The sequence below is a fragment of the Erinaceus europaeus genome, chromosome 7, assembly GCF_950295315.1.
Source record: "Erinaceus europaeus chromosome 7, mEriEur2.1, whole genome shotgun sequence".
NCBI classification, from domain to species: Eukaryota; Metazoa; Chordata; class Mammalia; order Eulipotyphla; family Erinaceidae; genus Erinaceus; species Erinaceus europaeus.
In genome coordinates this window covers 117,952,559-117,975,820 of record NC_080168.1, presented here as the reverse complement: position 1 = coordinate 117,975,820, position 23,262 = coordinate 117,952,559, and the positions used below count along the sequence as shown (strand labels likewise).

Here is a 23,262-nt window from a genome sequence, read left to right as displayed (position 1 = left end):
CCGTATGGTAAACGTCCGCAAGACACGATTTGGCATAGATGGCTCGGCCGTGTTTAGGATGGAGATTATAGCATATTAAATTGAATCCACTGATGGTGAATCGAGCAGCTTCATCGACTGCTATATGCAACAGCAGTGATACATTTCAGTACAAGGAAGCAAGTGCTACTCCTGCAGTCTGCACCACTGCCCGCAATAAATTGTAATTCTATTCTGGAATTTAGAAGAATAGCTTCTAATTTTTGGAAATGTCTACATTAATATGGTCTGAAGAAAAGACAGTACAACTGAAAAGCTCAAGATTCTTACTGTTATGAAAGCCGTGGCAAACTGGCAGGACAACACTTAACTTGCTTTTGTTTACTTTCAATAAGAAAGTAACAATTTACTCATGTAGAGACCTAGAATCCACTGAGTGGCCTAGGAAAGCACATGCTAATGATCTTATACTTAACAGTCAGCACTAACCAGTTCTGGCTAATAAATAAGTCAATGTTAGATAGAGTTTATGATACAGAAATCAACCCTGCCTACTATCCAGACATCGGATGGGTGCAGGTGGCCCCCAAATAGGGTCCAGAAATCCACCACTTTTTTTTAACTTTCTTCTATATTTTTTTTCTTTATTGGGAGATTAATTTTTTACAGTCAACTGTAAATACAGTATTTTGTACATGCATAATATTTCCCAGTTTTCCACACAACAAGATAATCCCCCACTAGGTCCTCTGCCATCATGTTTCAGGACCTGAACCCCCCCACACACACCCACCCCAGAGTCTTTTACTTTAGTGCAATACACCAACTTAATTCCAAGTTTTCCTTAGTGTTTCAACTTCTGCCTGTGATTGAGATCATCCTATATTCATCCTTCTGTTTCTGACTTATCTCACGTAACATGATTTCTTCAAGCTCCATCCAAGATGGGCTGAAAATGGTGAAATCACCATTTTTAATAGTTGAGTAGTATTCTATTGTGTATATATACCACAACTTGCTCAGCCACTCATCTGTGGTTGGACTTCTGGGCTGCTTCAATCCACCACTTTTTAAACATGTCACTATACAGTGAGTTGAGAGTGCTAACTCTTGGGACATGAGTGAGATTACTCAGAAAAAAAAAAAACTGCACAAGATTCCATTATACCTAAGACTTTCTATTAAAAAAAGAATGAATTATTTCACAAGGAAAAGGAGGTAAAAGGAGGAGGGAGAGAGAGCGAGAGAGAGAGAGATGCTGGAGCCCAGCTCAGCTCAGGCACATGATGGCATCAGGCATCAAACCTAGGTCCTTAGGCTTGCAAGTCCAGTGCCCAACTGCTGAATTAACTCGTTGGCTCTCCTAATTTTTTTTTTTACTTTCTTTATTGGGGGATTAATGTTTTACACTTGACAGTAAATATAATAGTTTGTACATGGATAACATTTTTCAGTTTCCCACCTAAATTGTTTTAATTCAATGAATTATCTCAGTCATAGGGATGGGACATAGAATTTTATCTATATAGTTAAACCACCTCAACATAGTACATTTTATATAATGTACTCTACTACAGACTACATATAATGGCACGGCATAATTAAGAAAACTCTGTTGCCTTTTCCGAAGATTAGAAGAATATAAAAAGTAACAGTTTATAATTTTAGCCTTTCCTTGAAATTGTATAGGGGATCCAAGATCAAGAAAAAATACCTGAAATTCGAACAAATTTCAGTGAAAAACAATGAAGTCTATATAAATGTTGTTCACCCATGGTTAATTGCTTCCATTATCAGGAATAGTTAAAATTAGAAGTCATACAAGAGAGCGCTCACTATACAATACAGCAAAACACCAGTATTCTTCAGACCTATTGAACCAGAATCTGTATGAAAAACAAAAACACCTTACCTTCTGCATATTCTCTAACTTCTTCTTTTCAATTTCAAATTGCTTCATCCAGCAGTATCTCTTGTCCTCTTCTTCTTGAAACTGTTTTTCTTCTCTATCCCTCTGAGCTTTTAGACTTTCTTTCTCCTGCTCTTCTAGTTCTTTCTGCTTGTCTTGCCAAGCCTCAAAAGACTGTCTACATCTTTCTTCTACTTCATAGTATCCAAAATTTATATCAGTGTCATCTATATTTACGAAGAGAAATAAAATTCTTAAGACCAAACTTGTCAAAAGTGATCCAACATAACCCGTAAAAAGTTTCAGAGTAAAGAAATAATGCTGATTTATTTATCAAAATAAAAAGTGCTAGTACACAAAGGGAAAGCACACTGTGAAATAAATGTGGAAATTCCATACAGTTAAGATAAACAAACATTTCACTGTAGTCAATAAGGAAATCATATAAATTGCCTTAAACCATTCTACAAAATATAATCTGTGCATATAAGTGCATAAGTGCAGTTAAAATTTATGAGACATTGTTAAAGAAAACATAATAAATTCAAGACTGGGCATATCTATTGCAATCAGCCCTATATATGAAGAAATTTTACATATATCTAAATTAATCATGTCCAAAAGGTATAATTTACTTAAGCCTTTACTAGGCATAAAGGAATTTGTGATAATACATATGTTAATATGTAAAATACATATTATATATACATTGTATATATTAATATATATGATGATAATATATATAAAAATGTATATACACATTATTTTTAGTGCCAGACTTTCCCAGATACACCATTCCACTGCTCTAGGCATACATATCAATCCTTCTTCACAACATATTCAGAGAAACAAAGAGAAAGAGGAAGAGAGAGATGGTTTATGGGTCCATGACACATTGCATGGTGGTCCTATGTGGTACCAGGGACTCAAATTATTCCTGAAAGAAGTATGGTAAAAGAACAATTTTTAAATATCTTGACTGTGTTTTCTAAGGGTCAAAAGAAAAAGGCCATTTTTTCAGGTAACTATGATCAATCACATAAAAGTTACCAAAAATATCATTGAGCAGTTTAGTATACCTGGTAAAGCATCTTCATCCACAGACAAGTCATGAGGACCAGGCTCTGGAACAGAATCATGACTATAACAGTGGGTTTCACTTCTCAGAAATTCTTCTTTTTCTATTTCAGCTAGCATCTAAGTAGTTAGAAGAATACCAATAATTAAAGAAAACAGAGAACAAAACTATTATTTTAATAGTACAGTAAAGAAACATATCCAGGGGTAGATAGCATAATAGTTATAATGCACAAAGACTCATGCAAGAGGCTCCAAAAGTCCCAGGTTCAATCCCCAGCACCACCATAAGCCAGAGCTGAGTAGTGCTGAACGGGAAGGAAGGAAGGAAGGAAGGAAGGAAGGAAGGAAGGAAGGAAGGAAGGAAGGAAGGAAGGGAGGGAGGGAGGGAGGGAGGGAGGGAGGAAGGGAGAGAAAAATGAAGGAAGGCTATCTAGAACTTTATTTACTTCAAATCTCTCCTAATTATAATTTTATAGCACACTAAAAATTATTCTTTGTGGTCAATAAAGATATTGTTCCCACACAAGCAAGCTACATTTTATCATTCTTACATTTTTCAGAATTCTAATAACTCTCTAGAATTCATCTATAATACTCAAATTATTTGGCAATGATTTCAAATGTCTGTACTCATCATGCTCTCTCTTTCTTACCTGTAGAAATCGCTCACATAAACAAATTGTTAATACATTCAATATGTTTTTCTTTTTCTTTTTTGTTTGTTTTTTACCAGAACACTGCTCTATTGTATGGTGGTGTGGAGGACTGAACCTAGGACCTCAGAGCCTCAGTCATGAGATTCTATTTGCATAACCATTATGCTATTTCCCCCACCCTATTCGATATGTTTTGAAAGTAGAATTTAACCTGAGTGATGCATGTCCTAATTTTAATTAACAATTTTCCACTTTACTTCCACCATGTACTAGTTGGAAATAAACAGGAAATCCAAATGCAGTAGTACAACCCAAAATTAACATTTCAAGTCTGAATGTTACCCAAAAAAGATATGTAAGACACATACATACATGGGATTTTCACTTCATGTCACAGAGTCAGACAAAATTGGAGAGTGGTAGAATGAGAAGTAAAAGTGAGTCAAAATTGTTAAGCCTAAGTAGAGAATTTCTCTTCAGTTCATTATGGCTGGACAGGACTTAGGTTAACATAAAAAAATGGTAAGTTTCCCTTCACTCTCTCATTTTTGTTTATTTTTATTTTCAAATAGTTTTACTGGGGAAATAATGGTTTACAAGACTATGATGGGTGTCTTACACAACACTCACTTTTTATTTATTTATTATATTATTATTATTTTCCATCAGGAATAATAATTATTATTATTATCATATTACTATTGCTAGAGCTCAGCTCTTGCACCACTGCCATGCTTCATATGGTCTTTTTTTTTTATTAGAGGGAATGAAAGGGGAGAGTAACAGAGAGAAGAGGAGGCACCCACAGCACTGCTTTACAAGTCATGAAGCTTCCCTCCCGTAGGTAAGAACTAGGGGACTTGAACCTGGGCTTTGTGTCTGGTAAGGTGTGCTCTCTACCCAGTGAAACATCTCTTGGAACCTTCGACCTCAGGTAGGAGAGATTTTACTATCTATAAATATATGATGTTCCACATTTAAGATTTTCCTAAATTATTTGAAGCCTCTTGTTATTTAGATAATAAAATTATGCTCATAGTATATTCATTGTTTTCCTAAGAATTTTTATGGGAAAATATTGTGTAGTATTATTTCTGTCATTCTTCTTCTTATTATTACTATTTTTTAGTATTTTATTTATTTATTTTGGGTAGAGAAAGATAAAGGAAAGGCAGAGAAAGAGAGAAACCTGCAGTATTGCTTCACTGCTCATGAAGCTAACTCCCCTCGAAGGTGGGAGTGGGGGCTTGAACCCAGGTTCTTGTGCACTGTAATGTGTGTGCTCAAGTGGGTGGTCCACTGCCCAGCTCCTTGTAACATTACTTCTAGTATTTATCTGTATATATGTTAAGCTACCAACTATTGATATTAAGTATTATAATAAACTACTGTCTAATATTTTTAAAGACTGAAGTTTGAAAGGTTTTACTTTCTATGCCAGCAGAAAAAAAATCATGTTTAATATGATTTTTAATGTTAAATTAGTGAGTTATCCTACACAAAAAGAAAATTAAATATGTAACTGTAACACGGAGTCCTTATAGTCAAATGTAGAACATATACCTTCATTAACAGCTCTGGATTTTCTTTGTTTTTGGTTGATAAATCTATCCTTAAGCACATATGGTCATTAGAAGCTGTCCCATAATTATAGCCTACAGAAAGAAAACAATATTAATTTAAGCATCTGAGTCAAATGCCAGACATTTCCATTATCCCTCTATCTCCAATTCTATCATAGTATAGTCTTGATTAAGCAATTCAAAATACAAAAAAAAAAATGGTAGTGATAATGAAGAATAAAGTACAGAGGAAATCCATAAACTTTATTATACAGGGAAAAAGACAATGAAACTTTTAGATTATACTAATATATGATCACCCTTCACATTCTAGACTTAAATTCATTTTCATTCATTTTCCACATAGATGGAATGGCTTCTGTGAAGATTTGATACCTTGGTTAGATAATCAGCAAAGGTTCAATTCTACCTGCCACAAACTAGCAATATAACCTTGCACGGGATATTGAAAACATTGTAATAAAAACAATAGTTTGAAAGTTAAAATTGGAATCTGATGGTGGGCTGGGGGCTGATCGAGTATAATGCACATTTTACTGTGTTCGAGAAGCCAGGTTCAAGCCCCCAAATACCAGATATTAGGAGGGAAGTTTTACTGGTGGGGCAGCATTGCAAGTGTCACTCTGTATGTCTCCTTCTCTCTCTCTCTCTCTCTCTCTCTCTCTCTGCTTTCTCATCCTCTGTCAAAAAAGAAAAAGGAAAGCAGAAATGTCTTTTTATCATCAGTATAGATGCAACTGTTTCATTTTCTTGTTCAAATGTTATATCATTGTTGGTATGTATGAGACCCCTTCTGTTTCATTTGGTTTAAATCTCTCCTGCTTAACATTATTCTATTTATATAACCGCTGTTAACAAGCACCTCTCTCCAGGGCATTGGTTTAATCTCTACTGTTTCATGATATGTTTTTGTTCTACCCCCCCTCTTTGTCACACCCTGATCTCTTCTTTGTCACACTCTGATTTTTGCCAGTCACTTTTCTCTCCACCCTCTCTTTATCACATCCTGTTTCCACCCTACTTGGAGAGTATAAAAACAGCTGCTCTTCTAATTAAAGACACTTGGAAATTGCTTTCCGGCTCCGAGAGTTCCAGAGTGTATCTCCTGCACCAGGCTATCAAAGATGACGGTGTTCATGCCCCACGTTGGGCGCCATATGTCGTTTTCGACGGGTTAGGTTGTTTTCGCCGGGCTGGCTTCACGGGCGGGTAATAGACGACCAGGGACTCATAGTTGAGCTGTAGGCAGTATCTCTTTATTCATGCAGGATGCAGCACAATCTAAGACGAGCTAAGCTAAACTCAAGGTAAAGTACAGTACAGTACTCTAAAACTCACAATGCTGTCTTTATATATACTTCCCAAGTAGGGTGGAAACAAGATGTGACGTAGAGAGGGTGGAGAGAAAAGTGACTGGTGAAAATCAAAGTGTGACAAAGAGGGGATCAGGGTGTGACAAGGAGGGGGGGTGGAGCAAAAACATATCATGAAACAGTGGGGATTGAACCAATGCCCTGGAGGGAGGTGCTTGTTAACAGCGGTTATATAAATAGAATAGTGTTAAGCAGGGGGGATTTAAACCAAATGAAACAGAAGGGGTCTCATGCATACCAACATATCATGATAACATTTCCTAATATAAACTATTTTTTGCACATGACCATTCTGCCAGTTAATTGCCCATGCAAGCCTACTTTGTTAGATATCATAGATTTTCTTCTTTGATACCTAACATAACCTTTCTGGAATGCTTTCCTATGTGAGAGACTAAGAAACAACAAGAACAAAATAATATTCTCCACCTTCTTTCTTTTCGATAGGACAGAGAAAGATACACACCTGCAAACCTACTTTACTGCTCATGAAGAGGACCCCCTGCAAGTGTGGAATGGGGGCTTGAACCCAGATCTTTGCAATTGGTAATGTGTTCACTTAACCAGGTGCACCACTGCCCGGCCCCCTAAAATGTTTTTTGAATTGTTTTGTTTTTGTTTTTTGCCTCCAGTTGCTGGACTCAGTACCAGCACTATGCACCTGACACTTCAGGTGGCCTTTTTGTTTTTCCTTTTCATTTGCAGGACAGAGAGAAATTGAGGGGGAAGGGGAATATAAAGAAGGAGAGAAGACGAGACACCTGTAGACCTGCTTCACCACTTGTGAAGCATTCTCGCTCCAGGTGGGGAGCAGGGACTCAAACCTGGGTCCTTGAGCATATCCTTGTGCTTAGTACTATGTGCACTTAACCATGTGGGCCACTGTCCATCCCCTAATAATTCTTTTTTTTTTTTTGGAAGCTATCAGGGGAGGGGATGGGATATGGAGTTCTGGTGGTGGGAATTGTGTGGAGTTGTACCCTTGTTATTCTATGGTTTTGTCAGTGTTTCCTTTTTTTTTATAATTTATTTCTTTATTGGGGAATTAATGCTTTACATTCAACAGTAAATACAATAGTTTGTACATGCATAACATTCCCCAGATTCACATTTAACAATACAACCCCCACTATGTCATTCATCATCTTTCATGGACCTGTATTCTCCCTACCCTCACACCCACCTCAGAGTCTTTTACTTTGGTGTAATACTCCAATTCCATTTCAGGTTCGACTTGTATTTTCTTTTCTAATCTTGTTTTTCAACTTCGGCCTGAGAGTGAGATCATCCCATATTCATCCTTCAGTTTCTGACTTATTTCACTCAACATGATTTTTTCAAGGTCCATCCAAGATCGGCTGAAAACGGTGAAGTCACCATTTTTTACAGCTGAGTAGTATTCCATTGTGTATATATACCACAACTTGCTCAGCCACTCATCTGTTGTTGGAAACCTGGGTTGCTTCCAGGTTTTGGCTATTACAAATTGTGCTGCTAAGAACATATGTGTACACAGATCTTTTTGGATGGATGTGTTGGGTTCCTTAGGATATATCCCCAGGAGGGGAATTGCAGGGTCATAGGGTAGGTCCATTTCTAGCCTTCTGAGAGTTCTCCAGACTGTTCTCCACAGAGGTTGGACCAATTTGCATTCCCACCAGCAGTGCAGGAGGGTTCCTTTGACACCACACCCTCTCCAGCATTTGCTGCTGTTACCTTTTCTGATGTATGACATTCTCACAGGAGTGAAGTGATATCTCATTGTTGTCTTGATTTGCATTTCTCTGACAATCAGAGACTTGGAGCATTTTTTCATGTGTTTCTCGGTCTTTTGGATCTCTTCTGTGGTGAATATTCTGTCCAAGTCCTCCCCCTATTTTTGGATTGGGTTATTTGTTGTCTTGTTGTTGAGTCTGGCAAGCTCTTTATATATGTTGGTTATTAAACTCTTATCTGATGTTTGGCATGTAAAGATCTTCTCCCATTCTGTGAGGGGTCTCTTGGTTTGGGTAGTGGTTTCTTTTGCTGTGAAGAAGCTTTTTAATTTGATGTAGTCCCATAGGTTTATACTTGCCTTGGTCTTCCTTGCAATTGGATTAGTTTCATTGAAAATGTCTTTAAAATTTATGCGGAAAAAAGTTCTGCCAATATTTTCCTCTAAGTATTTGATAGTTTCTGGTCTAACATCCAAGTCCTTGATCCACTTGGAATTTACTTTTGTATTTGGTGAAATACAGTGATTCAGTTTCACTCTTCTGCATGTTTCAACCCATTGTTTCCAACACCATTTGTTGAAGAGACTCTGCTTTCCCCATGTAATAGTCTGGGCCCCTTTGTCAAAGATTAGATGTCCATACGTGTGGGGCCTCATTTCTGGGCTCTCAATTCTATTCCACTGGTGTGTCTGTTCATGTTCCAGTACAAAGCAGTTTTGATGACAATGGCCCTATAATACAGTTTGAGATCTGGGCGTGTGGTGCCTCCAGTTCTGTTCTTTCTTCTCAAGATTGTTTTGGCAATTCTAGGTCTTTTCTGGTTCCAGATAAACATTTGTAGCATTTTTTCTGTTCTACTAAAAAATGTGCTTGGGATCTTGATGGGGATAGCATTGAATTTGTAGATGGCTCTGGGTAATATATTCATTTTGATGATGTTAATTCTTCCAACCCATAAACATGGAATATCTTTCCACTTCTTTGTGTCTCTTTCAATTTCTTTGAGTAGTGACTCATAATTTTCAGTATACAAGTCTTTCACTTCTTTGGTTAGGTTTACTCCTAGGTATTTTATTGTTTTTGTTGCTATAGAAAAAGGAACTGATTTCTGGATTTCAATTTCTTCTAACTTAGTGTTTGCATAGAGGAATGCCACTGACTTTTGAATGTTAATTTTTATAGCCAGACACCTTACTGTATTGCCTGATGATTTCCAAAAGATTCTTGCTGGATTCCTTAGGTTTTTCCATGTATACTATCATGTCATCTGCAAATAAGGAGAGTTTGACTTCTCTTCAAATCTGTATGCCTTTAATTCCTTGCTCCTGCCTGATTGCTATGGCAAGAACTTCCAAAACTATGTTGAATAGTAATGGTGATAGTGGGCAGCCCTGTCTAGTACCTGATCTGAGGGGAAATGCTTCTAGTTTTTCACCACTGAGTATGATGTTGGCTGTAGGTTTGCTATATATAGACTCCACTATCTTCAGGAATTTTCCATCTATTCTCATTTTTTGTAGTGTTTTGATCATAAAGGGATGTTGTATTTTGTCAAAGGCTTTCTCTGCATCTATTGATATGACCATGTGGTTTTTGGTCTTGCTTTTGTTGATGTGGTGGATCACATTGATTGATTTACGTATATTAAACCAACCTTGCATGCCTGGGATAAACCCCACTTGGTCATGATGAACAATCTTTTTGATATACTGCTGTATCCAGTTGGCTAGAATTTTGTTCAATATTTTCGAATCTATGTTCATCAGAGATATTGGTCTGTAGTTTTCTTTTTTGGTTGTGTCCCTGTCTGCTTTTGGTATCAGGGTGATGTTGGCTTCATAGAAGCTGGCAGGGAGTATTCCAGTGTCTTCAATCTTCTGGAAGACTTTTAAAAGTAGAGGTATTAGTTCTTCTTTGAAAGTTTTGTAGAATTCATTTGTAAAACCATCTGGTCCAGGACTTTTATTTTGGGGAAGATTTTTGATAACTGTTTCAATTTCATTAGCTGTGATGGGCCTGTTCATGTTATCCACTTCCTCTTGACTTAGTTTTGGAAGTTGGTAGGTATCTAGGAAATCATTCATTTCTTCCACGTTCTCTAGGTTAGTGGCATATAGTTGTTCATAGAATCCTCGCATGATATGTTGAATTTCTGCAGTGTCTGTTGTGATATCTCCTCTTTCATTTACTATCCGATTTATTTGGGTATTCTCCCTTTTTTGTTTTGTGAGTCTGGCTAAAGGTTTGTCGATTTTGTTTACTCTTTCAAAGAACCAACATTTACTTTCATTGATCTTTTGTATGGTTTTTCTATTCTCAATGTTATTTATTTCTGCCCTAACTTTAGTGATTTCTGTCCTTCTGGTTGTTTTAGGATTCCTTTGTTGTTCTTCTTCTAGGTCTTTAAGATGTGCAATCAGGCTGTTTATTTGTGCCTTTTCTTGTTTCCTAATGTGTCCTTGTATAGCTATGAACTTCTCTCTTAGGACTGCTTCATCTGTGTCCCAAATATTTTGATAGCTTGTGTCTTCATTTTCATTGAACTCTAGAAACATTTTGATTTCTTCCTTGATTTCCTCTTTGACCCAGAAGTTGTTAAGAAGTGTACTGTTGAGCTTCCACATTTTGGGACTGTTACTAATCTTTTGTTGATTGTTAAGTGTTAGTTTAATTCCACTGTGGTCTGAGAAGATGCTTGGGATGATTTCAGTGCTCTTGAATTGGATGATGCTGTCTTTGTGGCCTAACATATGGTCTATCCTTGAGAATGATCCATGTGGATTTGAGTAAAATGTGTATTCCAGTTTCTTGGGATCAATGACTCTGAAAATGTCCAATAGTTCTAGTTTATCTATCTCTTCATTTAGCTCCCTTATGTCTTTACTGATTTTCTTCCTGGATGATTAGTCAAGTTGAGAGAGTGGGGTGTTGAAGTCCCATACTATGATTGTGTTACTGTTAATATATTGCTGTAGCTCTTTCAGTAGAAGTTTGATGTATTTAGATGGCTTCTCATTGGGTGCATAGATATTAATAACTATTGAGTCCTCTTGATTGACTGATCCTCTGAGCATTAAGTAGTGTCCATTCCTATCTTTTTTAATCTTACCTATTTTAAAGTCTATCATGTCAGATATGAGAATAGCTGTTCCTGCCCTTTTTTGTGGGCCATTGGCTTGTATGATAGTTTTCCATCCTTTCACTTTAAGTCTGTGTTTGTCTTGTTGCGTTAGGTGAGTTTCCTGTAGACAACATATTGTTGGGTTGTGTTTTCTGATCCATCTTCCTACTCTGTGTCTTTTAATAGGTGAATTCAGGCCATTGACATTTATTGATATCAAAGATTGAAGATATTTTAATGCCATTCTTGAAGAGTTTTAGAGTGTTTTGATATATGTCCTATTTGTGGTGGTCAGGTTGTTTATAGGAGACCTTTCAGAACTTCTTTCAGGGCAGGCTTGGTGATGGTTGCTTCCTTCAACTGTTGCTTGTCTGAGAAGGTTTTGATGCTTCCATCTAGTCTGAATGACAGTCTAGCAGGATATAGTATTCTTGCATGAAAGCCTTTCTCATTGAGCACTCGATAGATATCTTGCCATTCTCTTCTGGCCTGTAGTGTTTGTATGGAGAAGTCTGCTGCTAATCTTATGGGTTTTCCTTTGTAGGTGACTCTTTGTTTTTCTCTTGCAGCCTTCAGGATCCTTTCTTTATCCTTATTCCTTTCCAATCGAAGTATGACATGTCTTGGTGTCTTTAGATCTGTGTTAATTCTGTTTGGGACCCTCTGGGCTTCTTGAATCTTTATGTCTTTGGTGTTGTCTAGACTAGAGAAATTTTCAGCTATTATGGCCTGGAGAATGCTTTCTTCCTCCCCTTCTCTTTCTTCCTCTGGTATGCCAATAATGCGTATATTGTTTCTTTTGAAGTCATCCCATAGGACTCTGTTGTTGTTTTCAGAATCTCTTAATCTCTTTTTGAGATCTCTTACTTCTTTTTTAGTTGTCTCTAATTCATCCTCAATCTTGCTAATTCTGTCTTCAGCCTCATTGATTCTATTCTCTCTGCCCTCTACTGCTTTCTGGAGTTCATCTATTTTGTTGCCCTGCTCTGATACTGTTTTAGCTTGTTCAGCTAGTTGCCTTCTTAGCTCAGCAATTTCAGCTTTCAGCTCTCTAATAACCATGAGATAATTAGAATTTTCTTCCATATTCTCATTTGTTGTTCCTGCATTTCTGATTACAATTTTTTCAAATTCTTTACTCACTCCTGTTATTATTTCCTTAGCTAATGTTTGGATGTTGAGCTAATGTTTTGTGCTTCACCCTCTGGAGGACTTTTAGCTGGACTCTTGTCCTGGTTCGAGTCTCCGATATTTTTTCTTGTTGTTTTAACCATTTTATATATTATGTTATGAGTTCCCTTTATCAGTTTTAATAAATTATTGATCACTATTGCCTGGATTGACTTGTGTCTAAGTAATTTAATTAAAGGTATTACTGTGGTGGAAGTTAACAGTTTTTTCAATCCCTGAGTTGGAGCTCAGTGGTGTTTGTTTTTCTTCCCTGTAGGCTATGGGAACCTGAGGGCTTTTAAACTATCAATAGGCTTCTTAGCTTAATCACTGACTCCTGACCAAGAGATAAAGCAGGGTGTGGCAGAGATGATCCAGTGGTTATGCAAAGAGACTTTCACAGCCCCTCAGCTATGCCACCGAGGTATAGGTCTTCTCCTGAGTTTCCCAGTTAGATCTCTGTCCCCTGGTGTCCCTCCCTGTCGCTGCTCCAGATTCTGAGGGTAGTAGCAATGGAGACTCAAGAGTTGCACTTGGTGTGTCTCTGGGGAGTCCTTTCCTCCCTTCAGCTGTCCCCTTGTTGGTGGAGCAGACTGGAGGTGGTGTCTCCACTGATAAACTGTTGAACTTTTAGCAGTCACTTAATCTCTCCTTAGGCCCCTCTCTCCTCTCTGTCACCAGCCACGCGTGTTTGTACTCACGGGTGATTTACTGGGTTCCTGTGGTCATTCTAGTCCTGTCTTGTTTTGGTCCGGGTGGTTTCCTTTGGTATTCCTAGTTGATTCGGGAGAGGAGAGGAGAGAAAGCGATCTGCTGCTCGTAGCTCCGCCTCCGGAAGTCGAATCCTCCTAATAATTCTTTATATATATCCAGTCATACAGTTACTTAGAACAAAAATCTTGAAATCTAACTCTTTTCTTTTTAATTAGTTTTGTATTTTATTTACAAATAATTTTTTATATATTTATTTTGGATTGAGACAGAGAAATTGATTGGGAGGGGGAAGGCAATGGAAGAGAGAGAGAGAGAGAACTACAGCACTGTTTCAGGACTCTTGAAGCTCTGTCCCTCCAAGTAGGGACCAGGGGGCTTGAACCCAGCTCCCAGTGCACTGTAATATGTGCACTCAGCAAGGTGTGCCACCACCTGGCTCCTTTTCTTATTATACCCATCTGTCAATATAACTATTTTGTTCTTTCTACCTTAAACATGGATTGTTCAAATGTGGGCATTTTTGTCATTTCTACTCCAATCATTCACATCTTTAACCATACTATTACAATACTCTTGTAGTAGACTATTACTACCTTCAAGACATCTTCTCTATACAGTCACCATAATTACTGTTTCAAAACATAAGTCATATTTTGTCACTCCTTACTCAAAACCCTTCATGCATGCAGAATTCTCAAAGTCTACACTATGATTTATTGCTATTGCTGTATATGATTTATATGATCTAACAACTTAATTTCCTAGATACAACCACCAACATCTACTGACTCTCAAAAATAGTAATCCTACCCAGCATGCATTGAACTTTGCAGTTCTCTGTAAACACAATTTATTTTAGAAATTTACCTGGTGGGGGGGGCAGGTGGTGGTGCATCTGATTAAGTGCACATAGTATGATGTGGAATAATGCACACAAGACCTCAGATTCAAGCCCACTGCTCCCCACCTGCATGGAGGATACTTCACAATCAGTAAAGCAGATATGCAGATGTCTATCTTTGCTTCTCCCTCTCTACCTCCCCTCTCCTATCATTTATCTCTGTCCTATCGAGTAAAATGATGGGGGGGTGGAAAAAGTGATCACCAGAAGTGGTGGATTTGTTGTGTGGGCACCAAGCCCCAGTGACTGGAAGAAGGAGGAGGAGGAGAGAGGGAGAGGAAGAGGAAGGAGAAGAAGAAATTCACATGGTTTACGTTCTTACTCATTAAAATATCCATATGGCTTACCTTTCTTTAGACAATGTTTAAATATTGCCTCCTCGGAGAGCCTTCACCTCATTTGCCCCACCTAAAGTGGTCATCTCCGACATAAACGCTTAATTCTGATTCTTCTCTTCATCAAAGTTATCATGGCTAAAATATTACATCTTTATGATAGGCTTAGACCTCTAACAGATCCCTCTCTACCATCACTGGTCATCTCCATCATAAACCCTCCTGTGGGCCTCTACAGGACCTTGCCCTCATTTTAGAATAATAGTGGTAGAAATTGCCCCATTCTCTGAAGGGAGACTGGGTCAAGCTACTCTGCCACTCCAGGAAAACACGTCCTGAAATGAGTGCAACCTAGAATGTTCCTAGTCATGAACATGGACTGTGAGCTCAGACTGACAGGGATGCAGAGGCTAAACAGGCTCCTGTGCTAAATATGAATAGACATGGGCCCTAGGTCAGATCAGTGGGGTTTACAGTTATCCGTACTTATATACTTTTCCCCATATTTGGGAGCTACTCTCTGCCCTGATGCAGCTTTCTGCTCCTATTCCTAACTCTGACACCATCATCCCAGACAATACTTAGCCCACCTGCATGTTAGCTGTTGGCTCAGTGTTGGTATGCTTCTAATTCTGCTTCTAAAAACCCCTTCTGTTTCATTTGGTTTAATCCCCCCCTGCTTAACACTGTATTCTATTTACATAACCACTGTTAACTAAGCACCACCCTCCCTCCAGGGCATTGGTGGTTCAGTGGTAGAATTTTTGCCTGCTCCGCCCCCTCTCCTTGTCACACCCTGATATGCACCAGTCACTTTTCGCTCCACCCTCTCCACATCACATCCTGTTTCCACCCTACTTGGCGAGTATATATATAGGATTGTGTTTTTAGTTTAGTTTTAGTTTAGCTTGGCTTAGATTGTGCTGCGTTCTGCATGAATAAAGAGATACTGCATACAGCTCAGCCATGAGTCCCTGGTCATCTGTCTCCGCCACGAAGCTAGCCCGGCAGCTCAGGCAAAATTAGTAAAGTCATGGGCCCCTTGGAATATACCTAAAATAGACTTCCTAGCTTCTTCTAACATGAAGACCCCCAAATATCACCTGCTGTATTCTTACCTTGAGGTTCCTGATTATTAAATAGTTTGTTCTGCTTTATATCTTAATGCTTTTCAGCTACCAAGTTGCAATGCTACCATAACACCAAACTGACTTACCTGAGCAGATTGCCTCACCAATGTGTCCTGGAAGCCCACCTCCCCAGAGCCCTGCTCCACTAGGGAAAGACAGAGACAGGCTGGGAGTATGGATCCACCTATCAACACCCATGTCCGGCAGAGAGGCAATTATAGAAGCCAGACTTGTCACCTTCACCCCAAAAATAATTTTGGTCCATACTCCCAGAGGGGTAAAGCATAGGGAAACTTCCAGTGGAGGAGATGGGATACAGAACTCTGGTGGAGGTAATTATATGGAATTGTACCCCTTTTTCTCCCACAATCTTGTTGATCATCATTAAATCACTAATAAAATAAAAGCAAAAATGCATACTACATCTTTATATACTCACTGTATGTTTCTGTACCTTGTACCATTAGGATAAAAGCCAAGCCTTTGTCTGGTCACTGTTGTATATTCAGTGAGAGTGAGGATACTCTCACATTCATAAAATGAGTACCAATGGTGGTCCGGGAGGTGGTGCAGTGGATAAAGCACTGGACTCGCAAGCGTGAGGTCCTGAGTTCAATCCCCCACAGCACATGTACCAGAGTGATGTCTGGTTCTTTCTCTGTCCTATCTTTCTCATGAATAAATAAATTCTAAAAAAATGACTACCAATAAATATCCACATTGTAATCTACACCAATATTTAAATTAATGGCACTGAATTTTTAATAGTTTAAAATAAAGTATCATGAATATTTTGTCATTAAATGTATAAGTGTCATCTTCAATGAGTGTGGAGACACTATGGAACTGTGTTTATATTTATATTGTTACCATTTCTCATCATAAACGAAGTCATCATTAATTCTAGTTAAAATTGATCGTTCTTTTATTCTAGAATATTTCCAGGAGTCAGGCAGTAGCGCAGCTGGTTGAGCACAAGTGGCGCAAAGGGCAAGGACCAGAGTAAGGATCCCAGTTTGAGCCCTCAGCTCCCCACCTGCAGGGGAGTCGCTTGACAGGAGGTGAAGCAGGTCTGCAGGTGTCTGTCTTTCTCTCTCCCTCTCTGTCTTCCCCTCCTCTCTCCATTTCTCCCTGTCCTATCTAACAATGACGACATCATCAACAACAATAACTACAACAATAAACAACAAGGGCAACAAAAGGATAAATAAATAAATAAATATATTTCCAAGAAACAGATTTTTCTCAGTGAAAGCCAATACATATTACTAGGCTTTTAGAGTATGCTAATTTTTGCTCTAAAAAAAGATGTATAAACTGATGCTTCTAAAGCATTCACATGACTAGTTCTTTTTCCTCGAATGTAAAGTAATAAAATGTCTGGTTTAAATATGCCTGACTGACGATTGTCGGTGACTAGCATTATTGGAGATACAAAGGGAATTAGAATGAAACTGAGATCAGCTGAAGGGAAAAAAATTGAACAGTCCAGTATACAACAGATACTATTTTAGAGGTAACAGCATATCCGTGTACATGTAACAGACAGAACTGCAAGAAGATTAACTTACTAAATTATAAAGTATATTGGAATAACTACACGTTATTTCAATCCAAAGAAATTCATCTTTTGCATGAAAATTGTTACCTACTTAAGCCATCAGCATCTTCTATGTCCTGAAGAATGAGCTCTTCAACACTTTTACTCTTATTCTTTATGGCATTAATACAGTGAAGAACTGACTCGGGTAATTCATCGAAATCCTTAAAATAATTAATAATAAAAAGAATTATACAACTATCAAAATTTGGAGTGTCAACTATTCCCTCCTTTATTCTACACCAAAAAGTTGAACATACCATGTACTGATATTAAAAAAAAAGGGGGGTTCTATATAAAAGAACAGTCCATGGGAATCAGGCAGTAGTGCAGCGGTTAAGCTCATGCCGCAGGAAGCACAAGGACCAGCGTAAGAATCCCATTTCTAGCCCTGGACTCCCCACCTGCAGGGGAGTCGCTTCACAAACAGTGAAGCAGGTCTGTAGGTGTCTGTCTTTCTCTCCCCCTCTCTGTCTTCCCCTCCTCTCTCGCCATTTCTCTCTGTCCTATCTAACAACGACGACATCAATAGCAATAATAACCACAACAATAAAAACAACAATGGTACCAAAAGGGGATAAATAAATAAATAAATAAATATTTTTTTAAAAAAACAGTCCAGGTAAGTACTTTTGGCTAAAATGAGTTTTACAGTCAGGTGATTCAGAGTTTTCTGTCTCACGTAAGTTAACCTTGCATTAAAAAATATAATGAAGGAAGTCGGGCGGTAGTAGACCGGGTTAAGCGCAGGTGGCGCAAAAGCACAAGGACCCGCTTAAGTATTCCCAGTTCGAGCCCCGGGCTACCCACCTGGAGGGGAGTCGCTTCACAAGCAGTGAAGTAGGTCTGTAGGTGTCTATTTTTCTCTCCTCCTCTGTCTTCCCCTCCCCTCCTCATTTCTCTCTGTCCTATTCGACAACAATGGCATCAACAACAATAATAACTACAATAATAAAACAACATGAGGAACAAAAGGGAACAAATTAATTAATTAAAAATAAATTTTAAAGTATATATAATGAAAAATACTGAATTTCTTTTTTTAAGTTTTTTAAATTTTTTTATTTATCCCCTTTTTGTTGCCCTTTTTTTAATTGTTGTAGTTGTTGTTGTTATTGATGTCATCATTGTTGGATAGGACAGAGAGAAATGGAGAGAGGAAGGGAAGACAGAGAGGGGGAGAGAAAGACAGACACCTGCAGACCTGCTTCACTGCCTGTGAAGCGACTCCCCTGCAGGTGGGGAGCCACAGGCTGGAACCGGGATCCTTCAGCTGGACCTTGTGCTTGGCGCCACTTGTGCTTAACTTGCTGCGCTAAGGTAGCCCAACTCCCCTGAATTTATTTTATTTTATTATATGTTATTTTATTTATTTATTAATGATAAAGAAAGTAGGAGTGAGAGAAAGAAAGAACAAGACATCACTCTGGTACATGTGCTGCCAGGGATTGAACTAGGGACCTCATGCTTGAGAGTCTATAACGCTTTACCCACTGCACCACCTCCCAAAAAATACTGAATTTCCAGACAGAAATACACAGGTTCAATGTGATCTCCATTAAAATTAAAGATATGAAACAGGAAAGCAATTCAAGTTAAGGTGGCCTATTTGATATTTAGAAACTATAAAACTATACTGGGGAAAAATTTCACATAATGTTGAAAAAGAAATGATATACATAGGTGGACCATATATAAGCATAAGATATATGTAAAAGAAAGATGAGGAATCTATCAAGAAATGGACTTTTCAACAAGTGATACTGTAAATGCAATTAAAATAAGTGTGGGGAAATTTCAAATTAGATCTGTATTTTATAACATACCTGAAAATAAATTTCTGATTGGACTAAACATTGAAGTATAAAAGAATGGTTCCTGGATGAACTTTATAAGTATATTAAGACTAAAAAATTGCAGAAATGAGAATCTAGTATGTTTCCAAGAACCAAATATTTCCATAGATGTAAAGACTTTGCATATATTTTGCTTTTCATATATATGTACCTAACAACATTAGAAAGTTAAGGATTAAGTAAAAAACATTGTGGAAATGAAAGCATATGTGTATAACATGTGTAACAGCAATCTCATTAAAATACATTCATATATATTTACAGTTAATTTTTATCAGTATTATTTATTTATTTATTGCCTCCAGGTTTACTGCTGAGGTTTGATGCAGGCACTGCAAATCCACTATTCCTGGAGGCCATTTTTTCCTTTTATTTCCATTTTATTCAATAGGACAGAGAGAAACTAAGAGGGGAGGGGAGTTAGAGAGGGAGAGAGAAAAATAGACACCTGCAGACCTGCTTCACCACTTGTGAAGCGTCCCCCTCACCCCCCCCCCCCCCGTGCAGGTGGAGAATGGGGGCTCAAATCCAGATCTTTGCATGGGTCCTTGGGCATAGTACTATGAGCGCTTAAGTGGGTGTGCCACTGCCTGGCCCCCTTCTCAGTATATTTTATATTTAACAAATATACACAGTGTAAAGGTGATCCTAGGTTAAATCAGTTAAATATATTAAACACGCTGAGGAAAGTAAGTATTCCTGAAAGCGATTTGAGTTATTCAATTAAAAACTAAAAGCTAATACTCAACACTTACTGAGTTACTATCATTGCTGTGGATTTCTGAGATTGAGTCACTGTCAATATCTTTTTCCAAGGAAGAAATGCTTATTTTATCCAATTCAGCTTCTATTTCTTCGTTAAGCTTGACATCATCATCATCGTCTTCCATTATTCTACATAATAAAATGCAGAAGTATTTAAAGAAAAATTGAAACTAACTTATCAGTCAAGACTAAGAGTTGTGGTGGGGGGGCAGGAGGTGGTGTACCAGGTTAAGCGCACATATTACCAAGCACAAGGACCCTGGTTCCAGGCCCCTCTCCTCACCTGCAAGGGGGGCACTTCACTAGTGGTGAAGTCTCTCTCTCTCTCTCTCTCTCTCTCTCTCTCTCTCTCTCTCTCTGTCTCCACTTCTACCTTCTCCTCTCTTTGATTCTCTCTGTCCTATCAAATAAAATAGACAAAGGAAAGAGAGAAGGGGGAAAGGACAAGAGAGAGAGAGAAATAAAATAAAATAACAATGGCTGCCAGGAGTGGTGGCTTTGTAGCACAGGCCCTGAGACCAGCCATAACACAGGTGGTAAAAACCGAACCAAAATAACCACAAAAACCTAAGAGTTCTTTAATGTCCCAAATCAATCCAACCTAATCTATGCAACATGTTTAAGCTTAACATTATCACACTTAGTGACTGCAAATACTAAACAACACTGTTTTATCTCTTCAATCATTCATTCATTTTAAAAAATGCCCAAACTCAAGGAGCTAAGTAGTGGCACACCATCCACAAGGACCTGGGTTCAAGCTCGCATGGATCTCCACCTGCAATAGGATAGCTCAAGCAATGAAGCAGTGTCGTGTGTGTGTGTGTGTGTGTGTGTGTGTGTGTGTGTGTGTCCTTCTCAATTTCTCTCTGACCTATCAAATGAAATAAAGTTTACAAATATTTTAAAACACTGTTAATGAAGCAGCAAGAGTACAGAGAGATCAGAGGAATGTTCTGCCGTTTTATGTGAGACTGAGGATAGAACCCAGGAGACACGTGTTTTTAATTTTCTCTTCAAATGGGGAGACAGCCTGAGGAACAAAATGGTCCCAGGTTCAGCTTCCAGCACCACCGTCAGCAAGATCTGAGCAGTGCGCTGGGTGGGTTGGGTGGTGGTATGTGTGTGTATTTTCCTCTGTAATTTTCTCATTAAGATAAATAAATATTTTTAATTAATAAATTGTTCTCTTATCAGTGTTATAATGTTAACAGTCAGAAGTTCAAAGGTAACTTGCTATAAATTATTCCCATGAGAATGAGTATTACTGGAATTTTAATGGCTCAGATGGGTTAGGAAGTCAGTCAACTCCATTTTACTTTTACATTAGACAGTGATCTCCTCAGCCTCTTACCCTTTACTATTAACTGAGCAGATAAGAAAACCAAGATTTGAAGGGGTTACTTAATTGTCGGTCGCCATCATGTCAGTAAGTACTGAGAACAGGAAACTAATTTAGAGATTCTGACTCCAGCCAGTGTTACTGGCACTACAACGATCTCACAAAGTTGCCAATCTCTCCATCTGCTCAGCAATCATTTTTCAATTCTCCATTTCAACTTTCTTCAAAATGCAGATCATAATGCATCCGTAGGCCAATAAATTAATTACCTTTAGGCCAGAAATTATTTTTCCTAGTTTTCACCAGAGCACTGCTCACTCAGTTTATAATGGTGCTGGGGATTGAACCTGAAACCTTGGATCCTCAGCCATGAAAGTTATTTGCATAAACATTATATTATCTCCACAGCCTTGATCAGCAATTTTTACTACTAATATTATTTTTTTAAAAAGATACGTAAAAGAAAAATATTAATATATTTTATAGACTAAGGGTAAGACCTGTTTAAAAATTCATTTGTGTCCATTATGTCTGTGTTTAAGCGCATGGACGGCAATGCAATTTCAATCATCTATTTGTTGTACTATGAGTCTTGGTTTCAAAGCCTGAGAACTCTGTACTGATCTGCTATTGAATTGCATTTAACAGGCTGTATCTTCACGTTTGAAATGCGCGACCAGCATCTCCAGAACTGACGGGAGCCCGGAGCCCCGCGGACCCGCACAGGCATCCCTCAGCCGCGGGTTCCTCTGTATCTGCCCGACACCCTGACCTGCAGGACGAAGCCGGCTCCGGCTACACCCCACAGCTCGGCTTTGTCCCCAACACCACACACACACAAACACACAGCCCAGACTCACCCACCAGAGCTAAACCCCTCGCCGGCTTGGAAGACAGCGCCCAGAACTTCCAAACAAAGCGTAACCATGACTACAGCCAATCCAAAGGAGGCTAGACGGGCCTTTCCGTACGGGTGCCTGAGCAGGACAAACTACCTCCATTCCAAGTCGGCCTGATGGTAATAGCCACTCGAGCACTGCAAAGTTGGGTTTTGCTTTTTTTTTTTTTTTTTTTTTTTTTTTCCCACCAGGATTATAATTTCTGGGACTGGCTGCCTGCTCCAAGTCTCCATCGATCTCAGAAGTAGAGAGGGTGAGAGGGAAGGAAGAGGGAAAAATTCCCCTCGTAGGTAGGGACCAAGGGCTTGAATCCAACCATTAGGCTTCCTGCAGTGTGCTTTACCAGGTGGGCCCCCGCTGCCCATCTGAGCATCTGTGAAGGTTTCACCATTTACATAACCCTGGAGTTTGTAATATACAAACAACAGCTCGCTCCCCTCTCCCACCTCCCGTATCACTGTATCGACGAAATGTTGATTTATAGGAATTTTTGTCACCACAAAGGTACATCTTTCTCCAACCAAACCATCATCTTGTTCCACCATATCGACTGAGGTCCTCAACCTGCACTCAATAATATTCCTTTACCCCTTGTGAGTCCCCAACTCTGCTGCAATATAGTCCACTGAGGCTTCACCCTGTTTCTTACAGCCAATCTGTGTGGGAGAGCATCCAGTGTATCTGTGCCGCACTTTTTTTTTTTTTTTTTTTGCTGCACTCATTTTTTTATTGTTGTAGTTTTTTTCTTTTTTTTTTTTCCTCCAGGGTTATTGCTGGGCTCGGTGCCTGCACCATGAATCCACCGCTCCTGGAGGCCATTTTTCCCCCTTTTTGTTGCCCTAGTTGTTGCAGCCTCCTTGCGGTTATTATTGCCATTGTTGACGTTGCTTTGTTGTTGGATAGACAGAGAGAAATGGAGAGAGGAGGGGAAGACAGAGGGGGAGAGAAAGACAGACACCTGCAAACCTGCTTCACCGCCTGTGAAGTGACTGCCCTGCAGGTGGGGAGCCGGGGTCTTGAACTGGGATCCTTACCCTGGTCCTTGCTCTTTGCACCACATGCGCTTAACCCTCTGCGCTACAGCCCAACTCCCCTGTGTTGCGCTTCTTAACCCATTCGTATGTTGCTGGGCAC

The 23,262-nt window shown here is 38.8% G+C and overlaps 1 protein-coding gene across 1 annotated transcript in view; it reads right to left on the bottom strand.

The window, feature by feature from the left end:
* The window catches only part of LRRIQ1 (leucine rich repeats and IQ motif containing 1), a 221,589-nt gene extending 198,916 nt beyond the window's left edge, over positions 1-22,673 (bottom strand). The window contains exons 1-7 of the mRNA XM_060193536.1: positions 22,472-22,673; positions 21,242-21,254; positions 19,878-20,016; positions 17,319-17,430; positions 5,188-5,279; positions 2,968-3,085; positions 1,892-2,115 (exon numbers count right to left, since the gene is read on the bottom strand). Of these exons, the coding sequence (XP_060049519.1) occupies positions 1,892-2,115; positions 2,968-3,085; positions 5,188-5,279; positions 17,319-17,430; positions 19,878-20,016; positions 21,242-21,254; positions 22,472-22,673 (900 nt within the window). The remainder of the gene's footprint in view (positions 1-1,891; positions 2,116-2,967; positions 3,086-5,187; positions 5,280-17,318; positions 17,431-19,877; positions 20,017-21,241; positions 21,255-22,471) is intronic.
* Positions 22,674-23,262: the final 589 nt, after the last annotated feature.